Source organism: Saccostrea cucullata, unplaced genomic scaffold (assembly GCF_032062105.1).
Source record: "Saccostrea cucullata isolate Sc308-1 unplaced genomic scaffold, CSIRO_AGI_Scuc_v1 ctg7513, whole genome shotgun sequence".
NCBI classification, from domain to species: Eukaryota; Metazoa; Mollusca; class Bivalvia; order Ostreida; family Ostreidae; genus Saccostrea; species Saccostrea cuccullata.
Window position 1 is genome coordinate 180 of NW_026936575.1, and position 15,466 is coordinate 15,645.

General features: G+C 37.9%; 2 protein-coding genes across 2 annotated transcripts; one reads left to right on the top strand and one right to left on the bottom strand.

Annotated features, from left to right (window-relative positions):
* Positions 1-546: 546 nt before the first annotated feature.
* LOC134245864 (uncharacterized protein K02A2.6-like) lies at positions 547-8,117 on the bottom strand. Its single transcript, XM_062728109.1, has 3 exons — positions 6,120-8,117; positions 5,253-6,038; positions 547-1,005 (listed from the first exon to the last, which is right to left on the bottom strand). The coding sequence occupies exons 1-3, from the start codon at positions 8,115-8,117 to the stop codon at positions 547-549; spliced, it is 3,243 nt and encodes a 1,080-aa protein (XP_062584093.1).
* A 327-nt stretch (positions 8,118-8,444) lies between these two features.
* On the top strand, positions 8,445-9,617 carry LOC134245861 (uncharacterized). The gene has a single exon (XM_062728106.1). The coding sequence runs from the start codon at positions 8,445-8,447 to the stop codon at positions 9,615-9,617; it is 1,173 nt and encodes a 390-aa protein (XP_062584090.1).
* The last annotated feature ends 5,849 nt before the right edge of the window (positions 9,618-15,466 follow it).

Below are 15,466 nucleotides of genomic sequence, written 5' to 3' on the forward strand. Positions count from 1 at the left end.
GAACCCTTGAACTCATTGAATATGTTTCTCAATTTGATATCGTATATTTCACTGATACTAAAATTGATGTATATGATGATATATGTATTAAATGAACTTCTGCAAGATTGGTCAATTAAATTCTTGTACAGTTAAATATAATTGTCTAAATCGGACAATATAGGTAACGAAAAAAATGGAATAGATTTTTTACAAGACATTTGCAAATTTACTATGATTTTTGACCACATGACATTGATCTTAAAGCTTATCCTAATTAGAAGAAATAACACCACTTTCAATTGACATTTATGTCTTAAATTAAAACATTTAATTTAAGACAATTATGTCTTAAATTAAAACATTTTTTTCTCGCTGGTTATGCGATTTGTTATTTTGAAAAAAGTAATTTGTTTATTTCAGGTGATGCATCAGTGCCGGCTCTTGCTCTGGCTATCCCAGGTAAATTGATCAAGCCATAAATCTTGCTTATATTTTAATCTTTATTTAGTGAAGAACTCTTTATACCTTAAATCATCATAACAGTGCTTGTATGCATTTGTAATTTCATTCATTCTTATTGTTCTTGCCGCTTGTAGGCCCGCTGTTGATGAACCGGTTCCCATTCAGGACGTTGGTCATTTTGTTGTTGGTCGGGTTACGGATCTTTTCATACTTAAGATCACTTTTCGGCGAAACCCCTAGTTTATTTAACATCTCGTGTATCGCTGAGTCGTCCACAGATAGGGGAACACCACATATTGTTACTTTTAAAGCTTGATCTCTTGGACCTTCCAGGCCAGCGGAGTACGGATTTGTGTCGTATGGAGATATATGCTGATTTTTAAAATCGAAACCTTCCAGTAGAATTTTACTTCTGCTGTGGGCATTGGTCAGATATATTCGCCACAAATCTCGGTCTAATTGAATGCATTTCACCGCATCACCGACGCACGAAGTAACAGCTTGAAGCATCTCAAAATTCGTGATTCCTTCATCATCGCTTTCAGATAGAAGCTCGTTGTTCTTCAAGTATACTGGTTTCAGCATTTGATCCGTTTAAAATATTCGATTAAGAATGTATTCAGCTATAACACATACATACAAAGTTTAGATAGAATTCTGCTCCTGAGTAAATAACACACCTGAGTAGGTACTCACCAGGTAAACACAGGGTATATCAGCTCAGAGTAATTTAAATCCCAAACGTGCAGTAAATGCACAAAGAATCACACTCTATATATACTTGACACTACACACACTATAGACACAATATATTTCTTTCCAAACAGTCGTAGAAAGAAAATATACGCTTTTTTAGCGAAAAATGTCAAGTCGATCGGAGGACAGCGAAAACACGTCCGCTGCCCACTACGCCGTGACCTAAACTCCAAGATTAAGTTATTTCTATCGTCAACTTCCCTTACTTATGCACCAATATACCTTCTTCACCTGCATACGGAGTATTTATATCTCAGTTGATTCGATATGCAAGAGCATGCTCTACGTATGAACAATTTCTTAAACGAGGTAAATTATTGACAAGCAAGTTGATGAAACAAGAATATCAACAGTCTCGTTTGAAGTCATCATTTCGTAAATTCTATGGTCGATACAATGACCTTGTCAGCAAATACAATTTATCATTGAATGAAATGCTGACTGATGTTTTTCATACCAATTGTTAGTCCATTATTATACACTGGATTGACCACGGAATTTTTCCGTTATATCCTGATTATGACAACGAGCACACGGCGGGTGTGACCGGTCAGCAGGGGATGCTTACTCCTCCATGGCACCTGATCCCACCTCTGATGTTTCGGGGGTCCGTGTTTGCCCTGCTCTTATTTTGTATATTTGTTTAATGGACGTTGAGATTAAATACTGTTCGTTATTTCCATATCCTTCATTTAAGTTATTCGAGTGATCAACATGTGTGGAGATGTTCCAACAAACAGTGCCACAAAAAGAATAGGAATCTGGTTTGAAAATCACAAATTAACACTGGAAAAAATAGTTCTAATTACATATTTGGGTATACAAGGCCAGCGAATCTTTCGTCCGTCATGAGTTAGACATAGCGTACCAGACTGTCGTGGACTGGTTTAACTATTCACGGGAAGTGTGTACCTGCATACTAGTATTAGAGAAGGATTCAGAGAAAATAGGAGGCCCAGGAAAAGTTGTAGAAATTGACGAATCAAAATTTGGGAAATGGAGGTTCCATTAGGGAAGAAGAGTTGACGGTGTATGGGTTTTGGTGGGCATAGAGAGAGAAACTAAGCGTTGCTTTTTTACAACAGTTGGCACTTGCAGACAGGACAAGAAACACCCTTTTAGAAATTATTATATGTAACATTTTACCAGGAACAACTATAATAATTGACTGTTAGAAAGCCTATGACATCTTGGATAAGGAGGGTTACGAACATTTAAAAATAAATCACTCCCTTAATTTTGTCGATCCAGATACAGGGGCACTTACCAATACTATAGAATCTACCTGGAGGGCACTCAAAAAATCTCTGCCAGTAAGTGGAACGACAAAATCTTCATATGATACTTAGTGTATTCGAAAGAAATATCTCAACTACTCTGTGGATCCATTTTTGAAGTTTTTTGACCTTGTAAGAACAGTCTACAATCCTAATCTGCTCGTCCTACAATTAACTACAACCAACAGTCAACCCAAATCCCCCAAAAGACAACGAATTACCATACATTCGATCGGCTTGAACAATAGTCTAGACGATTTCGTTTTGTAAGGTAAGTAGAAGAATTTATTTACTCTCATAATTAGAGAACTTTCCTATCTCGGCATCCGAAGCAATCATCATTCCAGCCACTGTAAAAGCTGTGTAAAACGTGGAGCGAGCTTGATATAGAAGAAAGCGCTCGAGGAGGAAACTAGAGATATGGCAGCAAAAAAACTAAGGGTAAAAAAAATCAAAAGTGAAAACGCCATTTTTCAACCAGCAACAGATAAAAAACAAAAAAAAAGAAGAAAAACGAATCAACCACCGCTGAAACAGAAAAAAAGAGTCACAGATAACAAAGGACTTGAAATTTAAAGAAATGATGGCATTTGCAGGAATAATTTCTGCAGAAGTGTTTGGATGGCTAGGTTCGTTAATTACAACACTGAGTTCACACACAAGTTTATTCAATATGGCGCTCAACTAAAAACTCAACAAGGTACATATCCAGTCGTACATAAAAAGGCTAAGCACAATTAGACAGTTCGTACGTTAATACATTCATTTACTAAACATCTCCCCTCTAAAAGTTTATGACTAGGATTTCACAGAAAATGACTAAAATAAAATATAAGCTACAAATAAAACTCATCTTGCATGCATTACTTGTTACATACAAATCAGATCATTATTACACAAAGAGTTCACAAATGTTCATTCGTAGTCTTTGAATCTGATGGTTTTGTGAATGACACGTCCTGAACGAGTTACGGTTTTGGACTTCATGGAAGGAGATGTAACTTCCTGGCTTGGCGGCTCAACGTCAGACGAAACACTTGGTTTACTGTCGGTTAACGGATACGGCACATTTACGGTCCATGTTAAAGTCACGTATTAAAAGATTGAGGGGCAAAATGAAAACCATCTATCCTTCTGTGTTCAATAAACCAGAAGTGAAAAAAGAATTAGATAGATTACACGATCAGTACGTACTGGTTCCTGCCGACAAAGCAGGTAACAACATTGTCTTCGTTTGTAAGGCTCATTATATAAATTGCATTTTAGAAGAACTTGGATTTAATTCTACAAGTGGTAATCCTACTTATACATATACTACTCTTTCTAAGGAAGAAATTCTTCAAAATCACCTGTCAGTTTTGAGTACTTTTAATATTCCACAGAGCCAAAATGAATTTGAACTACCTTATATATATTGGATTCCGAAACTTCATAAGAATCCTTACAAACAAAGATACATTGCAGGTTCCAGTAAATGTTCAACCAAGCCTCTTTCGTTACTTCTCACTAAAATATTGACAGTAGTGAAGGACAAACTTCAAGAGTACTGTACAACTATATATTCAAGAAGTGGTGTAAATCAGATGAGGATACTTAAAAATTCTAAAGAACTTTTGGACAATTTGAAATCACAAGACTTTACAAAAATCAACAGCATAAAAACTTACGACTTTTCAACTTTATACACAACAATTCCGCACGACAAATTAAAATCCAGGCTTTTTGATATCATTGACAGCTGCTTCTTCAACAAAAATGGAACTCGTAAGTTTACTTACCTCGTCATTGGTCATTTGAAAAATTATTTTGTTAAAACAGATTCTGATTGCACACATAAAGTACTCTGAAGTTGACATCAAGAAGATGCTTGAGTTCTGATTGACAATATATATGTGGTTTTTGGAGACCATGTATTCCAACAATCTATTGGAATTCCCATGGGTACAAATTGCGCTCCGTTATTAGCAGACTTATTTTTATATTCATATGAAGCAGAATTTATGCAAAATCTTTCGCGTGAAAAGAGAAAAAAAACACTTGCTGTGGCCTTCAACTCGACATTTAGATATATCGACGACGTATTGTCAATTAATAATGATAATTTTCATTCCTGCGTCGACACGATATATCCTGGTGAGCTTGAGATAAAAGATACCACAGAGTCCGACACTTCTGCTTCATACTTGGATATTTTACTTGAAAAAGACACAAATGGTAATCTAACAACCAAGCTATATGATAAACGTGATGACTTTAACTTTTCTATCGTCAACTTCCCTTACTTATGCAGCAATATACCTTCATCACCTGCATACGGAGTATTTATATCTCAGTTGATTCGATACGCTAGAGCATGCTCTACGTATGAACAATTTCTTAAACGAGGTAAATTATTGACTAGCAAGTTGATGAAACAAGAATATCAACAGTCTCGTTTAAAGTCATCATTACGTAAATTCTATGGTCGATACAATGACCTTGTCAGCAAATACAATTTATCATTGAATGAAATGCTGACTGACGTTTTTCATACCAATTGTCAGTCCATTATTTATACACTGAATTGACCACGGATTTTTTTCCCGTTATTTCCTGATTATGACAACGAGCACACGGCGGGTGTGACCGGTCGGCAGGGGATGCTCACTCCTCCATGGCACCTGATCCCACCTCTGATGTTTCGGAGGTCCGTGTTTGCTCTGCTCTTATTTTGTATATTTGTTTAATGGACGTTGAGATTGAATACTGTTCGTTATTTCCATATCCTTCATTTACGGTATGTGGCAATTCGGTGTTCACGTATCCAGTATGCTGCAAGTGCCTCCGATTTCTCCTCAATATTCCATGATCAGTTTCCACTAGGTATGATCGAATTTTGTAATTTGTGCTAGTGATCGTGCCACTATCTGTCCACTGTTTCTCTTTGTCGGTCTTGATGCGAACTTGGTCTCCGGGTCCAAGCGGGTGGAGTTTCCTAACCCCATATCGGTTGTCATAATGATATTTTGAAGTTTCCTTCGTTTGTGCGTCCTGTCTCCTCACTTGGTCCAAGTCTGGCCACTTTGGTGCTAGTGAAGACGGTTTGACTGGAACAACGGTTCGAATCCTACGTCCCATGATGAGTTCCGCTGGACTGGCTCCTGTGGTTGAGATAGGCGTTGAACGGTACGCCATAAGCGCAATAAAGATGTCATCCTGCTGTAATATACGCTTCGCGGTCTTAACAGCGCTCTCCGCCTCGCCGTTTGCTTGCGGGTAGTGAGGACTAGTGGTTGTATGCGCGAACCCGTACTTAGCTGCGAACTTCTTGAAAGCGTCTGATGTAAACTGGGTGCCGTTGTCGGCTACCAATTCCTCTGGAATACCCCAACGAGCCAATATGTTCTCGAGTTTTCCAATTACATGAGCACTAGTCAAAGAATCCAGATACGCAATTTCCAGATAACGAGAGAAATAATCTGTAACTACTAGGAAATGTCTACCCTGCAGCTCACACAGATCTGCAACTATCTTTTGCCACTGACGATCTGGAAGGATTGTAGTCTTCAACGGTTCTCGGTTCTGTTTGGGTTAATGAACAAGACAGAATTCGCAGGACTTTACGGTACGCTGTATAGCTGTTGAAATTCCTGGCCACCATACGGCTCCTCGTGCGCGTTCTCGGCACTTGTTCAGACCTAAGTGTCCTGAATGTATGTCTTGCAATGTTTCTGGTCTAAGAGCCTCAGGAATAACAATTCGGTCTCTGTACATTAGAATTCCCTTCCAGACAGACAGTTCGGATCTTACGGAAAAGTATGGTCGGATTTCTGCTTTCAGTGATCTCTCATGGTCTGGCCACCAGTTCTGAGTCTTCTTCAAAACTTCAGACAACTCTGGATCATCTGCTGTTGCTAATCGAATGCACTCTAGTCGTTGGTCCGATATCGGAATATTCTGTATAACACAGTCGACATAGAGATTGACTTCCTCTTCTGTATCCTCAGCGTTTCCAGTTAGCGGACTCCTGGAAAGAGTGTCGGGAACCACAAGATTTTTCCCTGGCACATGTTCTGCCATTGGATTAAATCGGCGTAAGCGCATCAAAAGTCTCTGACATCTCACAGGTGTCTTATCTAGAGCTTGAGTGTTAATGAGCGGAACGAGAGGTTTGTGATCAGTGATGAGCTTGAATGAGTCGAGTCCAATGATGTAGCGCTCGAACTTCTCACAGGCCCATACAGATGCTAAACACTCCTTCTCTATCTGTGCATATTTGGTTTCTGCCGGTGACAGTGTCCTCGATGCAAACGCAATAGGTTTAAGTTGACCATCAAACTGCTGAAATATAGCGGCTCCTAGGCCATAACTGCTGGCATCTGCACTAATCACAACTGGCTTTGAGGAACTGTAGAAGGCTAATGCATGTGTTTCTGTTAGCATATCCTTCACTCTTTTGAAGGCCTCTTCCTGGGGGTTGTCCCATATCCATACCGAGTCACTCTTCAAAAGATCAGTAAGGGGGTGCATAACCGTAGAAAGGTTTGGTAAAAATCGACCGAGATAATTCACCATTCCAAGAATTCTCTTAAGTTCAGTCACATTTGTTGGTGCAGCCAACTCACGTATTGCACGCACACGTTCTGGACATGGACTGATGCCATCTGAACTAATCATGTGTCCAAAATATTCAATACTCTGTTTCCTGAACTCGCATTTCTTCTTATTGAGTTTCAGACCAACTTCCTTGATACGGTCCAACACGCGGTCCAGACGCTCATCATGTTCCTCCACCGTACTCCCATATATGATGATATCGTCCATTATGGCGTCCGCTCCGGTAATATCTGCTAATATCTCTGACATACGACGCTGAAATATTTCAGGGGCTGACGTTATACCAAATGGAACCCGCTGAAAGCAGTACCGTCCAAACGGGGTTATGAAGGTAGTAAGGTGACAACTCTCTGGATCTAGAGGTATCTGGTGAAACCCACTACTAGCATCAAGTTTCGAAAAGACTGTAGCCTTGCACAGCTTTGGGGCAATGTCGTCCAAGTTGGGTAACATATAATGTTCACGTTTGACTGCCTGGTTTAGTTTCTTAAGGTCCACACACAAGCGAACATCCCCGTTTTTCTTGAATGCTGTAACGATGGGTGCGCACCAATCAGTCGGTTCTGTGACTTTCGCAATGATTCCAGCGTTCTCCAAGCGATTTAGTTCGGCCTCGACCTTGGGCATCAATGGAAATGGAATCCTGCGAGCTGTCGTAACGCAATATGGTGTGGCTCCTTGCTTAAGTGTTATCTTCACGGGTGGGCCCTTAACGCATCCATGTGTACCAAACACATCCCGAATTTCCTCGATTTTCATAACGAGTTCCATACGGTGTGCGACACTTCGACTGAGCAAATTAGAACCACTGTTAGAGTTCTTAAGCACGTATACTCGAAAATGAACCCCTGTGGGGACCCGGGGTGATAAGAATAGGTCCCTGGCACCTCCTTGCTTGTCGTAAGAGGCGACTAAATGGAGCAACCTGTTTGCCGTGGGTTGCGACCCGTGTTGGTGGAGAAGGGGATCCTGGTGGCTGAGGTCTGCAGGTGCTTGGTGTAATGCACCTGATAGACCAACACTCCACTTTGGCCTCATATTCATCTAGACGGGAGGTCAAGTTTGGCCCGACTTGATCAATCGGCTGGTCACGCCGAGCTGATTATATCTACATGCCTTAGTATTGATGTTTTGCATTTTTATTTTAAATATCTGATTCAGATTGCAGCTTCCCAATACGCCGACGTTTCCATGTTGATATTCGTATATCAAGCGGTGGCTCAGGGTCAATCAGGCATTTAATGTCTGAGTATAGTTTCTTTGTATCCTCTTGGTGTCTGACTTACTGGATATCCGTTTGATTAGATATCGCCCTTGTTGGCGCTCCAAGGCGGGCGGGGAGCAAGGATTCCGAACTTTTTTCTTCTAACCATGGCTACTTCAAATTCCAAAAAACGTTGCTACCCATCAGGACTTGAAATTACTTTTAATGACGAACAAATCAACTCTGTTGTTGAACACTGGCCTCGCTTTATCACACTTGAAGCACAGCTCTCAGACCAAAATTCAAAGCCCCTCACAAAGGTTTCACCTTTTCTTATTCAAAAGGGAATACAAGGCATTATTGGTACACCAAAATCTGTTAAAAAGTTGAAATCTGGTGCTCTTCTTATTGAAGTCACCAAGAAACAACATTCAACTTCTTTGTTGGCTTTAAAAATGTTGGCAGACATCCCTGTAGTTGGAAAAATTCACAGTGGACTTAACCAGAGCAAAGGCATTTTGTTTGACAGAGATCACGATCTGGACGACATTCCTGAACAGGAAATCCAACATGAATTGGAATCCCAGGGAGTGATCTCTGTGAAACGATTCACAAAAAGACGTAATGATGTTGTTGAACCAACAAACACTTACTTGTTGACCTTTTGTGTTCCAAATCTTCCAACCAATATTAAAGTTGGACTGTACCAAATGAAAATAGAAACATTTGTACCTAATCCTTTGCGATGTTTTAAATGTCAACGATTTGGACATGGGCAAATGAACTGTAAAGGATCTGAAGCATGCTTCAGGTGTGGTGAGGACGGGCATGATGGCAAAACCTGTCAAAATACTCCAAAATGTAAGAACTGTAAGGGAGAACACATGGCGTCTTCAAAACAGTGCCCCATCTGGAAAAAAGAAAAAGAAATCCAAAAAGTTAAAACTGAGAGCAAAATACCTTATCCAGAGGCTAAAAAATTAGTGAATTTGTCCAGTGTCCCTAAACCACAATTGACATACGCAACTGTTGTTAAGGCATCCTCTTTGAAGGAAGCAGCTACCCAAGTCTCTGAGAAAGATTTTCTCATGAAGTCTACTTCATCTGAAGCACCTTTGGCATCTAATGACAAAGGCAAATCTACACCACCTGCATCTGCAGGTCATGCAGCTATTGCTGCACAAAAATCTGTAGCTGTGGCTGCATCCAAGTCAGAGGCTGCAGGTTCCTCCAAATCATCTGGGAGACAAAACAAGTCTCCCAAAAAAAAAAAACACCCAGAAGCAGCCGACAGATCGGTTGCCCAAAAGGGCGAACGACCTCGTCGCTCTTCACAATAAATTTGGAGTCCTTGAGGAAATGGATGTAATACCTTGCCATTCTTCCTCACAGGTTGGAAGTGTATCACCCAATAAAAATAAAGGGAGAATATCTCCCATTTCCTTTAACAAAAAATAAGTATGGATCATCCTTCAATAATACAATGGAATTGTCGAGGTTTTAGAGTTAATTTTAACGAATTATCATTACTTATACAAGACCATAGTCCAGTAGCTTTGTGTTTACAAGAAACACATTTAAAAGAAACAGATAAGATCAATATTAAAAACTATAGCATGTATAACTATTATGCTCATACTGATAGAGCATCTGGTGGAACTTCTATAGCAATAAACAATAAATTCATTCACAGCCAAATAAACTTGAAAACAAATCTGCAAGCAGTAGCAGTACGCCTTTCCCTTGATAAAACAATTACTCTTTGTTCTGTTTATATACCCCCACACTATCAATTACAACCATTAGACCTCAGAAAACTAATAGCACAACTCCCTGCTCCATTTCTGATTGTTGGTGACTTTAATGCACATAATCCGCTTTGGGGTAGTGACAAAATCACGGATAAAGGTAAAATAATTGAAGATATTATATCGCATCATAATCTGTGTATACTTAATGATGGTTCAAACACCTATCTGCATCCGGGAAATGGCTGCTATTCTTCGATTGATATCAGTTTAGTAGACCCTTCTCTTCTTCTAGATTTAAACTGGTTGGTACATGACGATTTATGTGGGAGTGATCACTTTCCAATTATTATAACAGTAACTAAACCCTCCGAAAATAACAACGTTCAAAACTGGAAATTAAACAAGGCTGACTGGGATAAATTTTCAAATTTGTGTTTACAAAATATTTTGGTTGAAAATTTTGAAAACCATCCTGATCCTATTCAAAGTTTTACTGAAATACTATTAAATATTGCAAATGAATGCATACCTAAAACCTCGACAAATTCTATTAGAACTAAAAAACCATGGTTTACAGAAGAATGCAATGAAGCGATAAAAGCACGTAAAAGGGCAGAAAGATTATTTAATAGATTACCTTCATCAAGAAATTTAAGCAACTTCCGCGTATTTAGAGAAAAAGCTCGCAGGACTATTAATTTTAATAAAAGAAAATCCTGGAAAAAGTTTGTTTCAAACTTAAATTCACACACCTCAATCAATAAAGTTTGGAACGCAATTAGAAAAATAAAAGGAAAGGGTTCTGAAAAATATCAACATCTTAAGATTGAAAATCAAATTATTACGGATAAGAGAGAAATATCAAATGAAATAGCTAAGACAATTTCGAATAACTCTTCTACAAACAATATGAGCCCCAATTTTAAAATATTTAAAAATAAACAAGAAAAGAAAACATTGGATTTTACTTCTGAAAACAAAGAATGTTATAATGAATCATTTACTTTTGATGAGTTGCAAAAATCTTTAGATAAATCTCACGATACAGCTGTAGGACCGGATCAAATACATTATCAACTAATTAAACATCTACCTAAAGAAAGTAAAGAGTGTCTTCTGCACATTTTTAATATGATCTGGGAGGGAGGTCAATTTCCATCTTCATGGACCCAAGCTACAATAATTCCTATTCAAAAACCTGGAAAGGACCATGCAGACCCTAACAATTATCGACCAATTGCATTGACAAGCTGTTTATGTAAAACCATGGAAAGGATGATCAATGAACGCTTAATTTGGTTTCTTGAAACCAATAACATACTTACAAACATACAATGTGGTTTTAGGAAAAACCGAAGTACAACTGACCAGCTAGTACGACTGGAAACGTATATTCGAGATGCTTTTGTTAAAAAAGAGCATGCTGTATCTATATTTTTTGACTTAGAAAAAGCATACGATACTACATGGAAATTTTGTATTTTAAAAGATTTATATGATATTGGTCTCAAGGGATATTTACCTAATTTTATTAAGGAATTTTTAAATGATCGTAATTTTAAAGTGCGGTTAGGTTCTACAGTTTCAGACAATTTTGAACAAGAAATGGGTGTACCACAAGGAAGTATCCTTTCAGTCACGTTATTCAGTATTAAAATAAATAGTTTAGTTGAAGTACTTAAAAATGATATGCATGGTAGCTTATATGTTGATGATTTTGTTCTTTGTTTTAAATCTAAAAATATGAATTTTATTGAGCGACGATTACAATCATGCTTAAACAAAATTCAAAATTGGGCCGACATTAATGGTTTTAAATTTTCACAGAATAAAACAGCCTGTGTGCATTTTTGCTTAAAACGGAAAACCCATGATGATCCACATTTGCAATTAAACGGGAATCCAATTAAAACAGTTAAAGAAATGAAATTTTTAGGTGTAATCTTTGATAATAAACTCTCCTTTATTCCACACATAAAGATGCTTAAAGAAAAATGTTTAAAAGCATTAGATATTATTAAAGTTATAGCCAACACAAAATGGGGAGCTGATAAAAATACCCTTCTTAAACTTTATCGCTCTCTTGTTAGATCTAAATTAGACTATGGATGTATTGTGTATGGATCAGCAAGGACTTCTTATTTCAAGGCTCTTGACGCAATCCACCATCAAGGTCTTAGATTGTGCTTGGGGGCTTTTAGAACTTCGCCAAAAGATAGTTTATATGTGGAAGCAAATGAGCCACCTCTGGACTTAAGAAGAATTAAACTAGCTTTACAATACATAATTAAATTAAAAGCGAATACAGACAATCCTGCTCATGACTGCGTATTTCATCCTCAAAATGTACATTTATATGATAAAAACAAGAAATGCATAAAACCAATTTGTTTGCGATTAAAAAATCATATTAGAGATTCTGACCTACCATTAGATATAGTAAAATCAACTTCTCTGTCTGAAATACCACCGTGGAAATTAAGTTAACCCGTTGTTAATCAATCCCTTTCCGAACTTAAAAAATCAGAGACAAATCCCCTCGTCTTTAAACAGAAATTAGCCGAAATAAAAGATTCTAAATCTTCAACAGTAGAAATTTACACAGACGGCTCAAAGGATAAAGGCAGGGTTGCGGCTGCTGCAATTGTCAATAAAAATGTTTTTTCTGTAAGACTTCCAAATGAAGCAACACTTTTTACGGCTGAAGCTAAACCTATACAACTTGCTTTTGAATTTATTAATACCTCGGATGAAAACTCTTTTACAATATTTTCAGATTCACTTTCGTGTTTACAGTCCATACTCAACATGAACAGTGATCATCCGTACATTTTGGATATATTAAATAAGTTCTATCATCTTGCTAAACAAGGTAAAAATGTCAAATTTTGTTGGATTCCAAGCCATATTGGTATTCCCGGTAATAATAAGGCTGACAGTGCTGCAAAATCTGCTCTTCAGTATGAAATCGTACCTTTTAAAATTCCCTACACAGATCTTAAGTACTTTGTGAAACTTTATGTAAATTCTCTTTGGCAAATCTATTGGGATTTTTGTGATGGTCATAAATTGTATTCAATACAAAACAAAGTTAATCAATCATCCGACTTTGGTCTAAAACGTCAGGACGAAGTTATTTTTTCAAGATTAAGAATTGGACATTCAAGGTTTACCCATTCCTATTTAATGAGCGGGGAACATCAACCTGAATGCATATCTTGTGAATGTGCCATAACTTTAAATCATATACTTTTAGAATGTTCTGATTTCACACCTGTTCGAAATAAACTTTTTAATGGTATAAAAACGATGCATGATCTTTTTGCAAATGTAACTCCTAGCGCTATTTTACAATACCTGAAGGATACAGATTTTTACAATAAGATTTAAATGTCAATATTTTCATAAACATTATTATCTTTGTATATTTGTATTTAACTGTTTTAATTTTTAAACTCAAAGTCCGTCGGATGGGACGTTAAATGGTGCCCCGTGTCAAGGATAACAACCCCCTTGGCACGCAAAAGATCGTTTCTCTGGAGTTCGAAAAAGAGTAGGCTCACTGGGGGCCGCCAGAGAAACCAAAAACTTTCAAAACCGTTTATACAGTATTTAAATTTCTCCGCCGAAATATGGCTGAAATATTGCCGACTCGGCGTAAAAAAACAATAATCAATCAATCAATCGAAAATGAAACTCATTGTTCTTGTGGAAAGTCTTAGCAACAAACATGCCTTTACACTCCACTGATCCTCCTGGGCTGTACAGCTGATTTGTCGAAGCCTGTAGTTTGGGCTTTACTGGCAATGAATTGTACGTCGCTTCAGTTATCACGGATGTGTCAGCACCAGTGTCGATCTTAAATGTAATGTACTTCCGACACACCTTCAGCTTTACTGTCCATGCGTCTGTATTGTCCGAATTGCTCAGGTCAATAGAACCCATGTAGAATGAATCAGGTGATGAACATGCACCTTGGACTTCCTCTAGGTGTTTGGGTTTACTTCGACAAACTACCTTAAAGTGTCCTTTTTTCCCACACTTAAGACATTTCTTCCCTGATGCCGGACAGTTTCCAGGATTGTGCTTCATATTACACTTGTCACAGTTATTGTAAACTCTTTCCTTAGCTTTAGGCTGTCTGCTGTAATTGTGTTTAGGTTGTTGGCCATTCTGCTGCCTAAATCTCACTGCATCTAAGTTTTTAGATTGTAAGTCTTTAATCTGATGTTTCACTAACTCTGAATTACGTGCCATCTCGACGGCTTTCGTGAGTGTAAGTTCAGATTCAAGCTGTAGTTTCTCGCTAAGTTCTTTGTCTATAATGCCCACGACTAACCTGTCTCGGATTTGGTCGCTCTTATCTCTAAAATCACAGTGCGCCGCCAACTCGTGTAAACTTCTGACGAATTCCTCAACTGACTCTCCCTGGCGCTGGCTCCGGATGTGGAATTTGGCGCGCTCATGAATCACGTTTTTCTTTGGAACGAAATACTTATCAAAACTTTCAAGTACCTTCTTGAATTTCTTCTCATCACCATTAGCGAGTGCGAAAGACTTGAATATTCCTTCTGCCTCTGGTCCCATGGCGTATATCCATGAACTTATCTGTATTTGTTCATCCTCGTCAGTCAGCTTCGTGGCGATCTGAAACCCGTGAATTGTTGTTTCCATTCCGGCCATTCATTTGGCCTGGTAAAGGCGAAACATTCAGGTGGATTGAACTTCGGCATTTTTCTACACTAGAAACACTTCTGACACCATGTTTGGATGGCTAGGTTCGTTAATTACAACACCGAGTTCACACACAAGTTTACTCTATATGGCGCTCAACTAAAGACTCAACAAGGTACATATCCAGTCGTACATAAAAAGGCTAAGCACAATTAGACAGTTCGTACGTTAATACATTCATTTACTAAACAAGAAGGTTATCAAGGAAACGGCAGAAAATCTTCAACTGTTGATGCCCTAGACAACGTTCAGTCTATATTCAGTCCTACATAATTATGTATCTGTACTTAAAAGTGTCTGTAAACTATTTTCCTCTCACAGGTTTAAAATTGCCCATTGAATCTATTGCCAGAGACATCGTTAAGGTTTCTATTATAGCTTACAGTCATACTGTTATTGTTCAAAAAAAGGTTGTGTATGCATCAGATGAAATGTCTATGTGAGAAGTAAATTCCATTTCAGGAAGAAATAAACAGTATAGCCTAAAGAAACAAAATATTTCAACTGTTTAAGAACAAGTTTATACAAATATATACAGGCATGGAGTATCGTTTGGCAACCAGAAAAATTATTTTACCCTTTCGTACTTCCCAATACCTCTTATCTGTTTTATGAAAAGAATTTTTAATTTATGTTTCAATTATATTTAGAACAATTTCAGCACATTGAGTTTATACATATTAAAAACTAAAATTGAAAAAGTT

Coding starts and splice junctions, on each gene's coding strand:
- LOC134245864 (XM_062728109.1), bottom strand. CDS start 8,117: ATGAATATGAGGCCAAAGTGGAGTGTTGGTCTATCAGGTGCATTACAC. Junction 6,039..6,119: donor GAGAACGCGCACGAGGAGCC/GTATGGTGGCCA, acceptor TAACCCAAACAG/AACCGAGAACCGTTGAAGAC. Junction 1,006..5,252: donor ACACCGAATTGCCACATACC/GTAAATGAAGGA, acceptor GTATACTTGAAG/AACAACGAGCTTCTATCTGA.
- LOC134245861 (XM_062728106.1), top strand. CDS start 8,445: ATGGCTACTTCAAATTCCAAAAAACGTTGCTACCCATCAGGACTTGAA.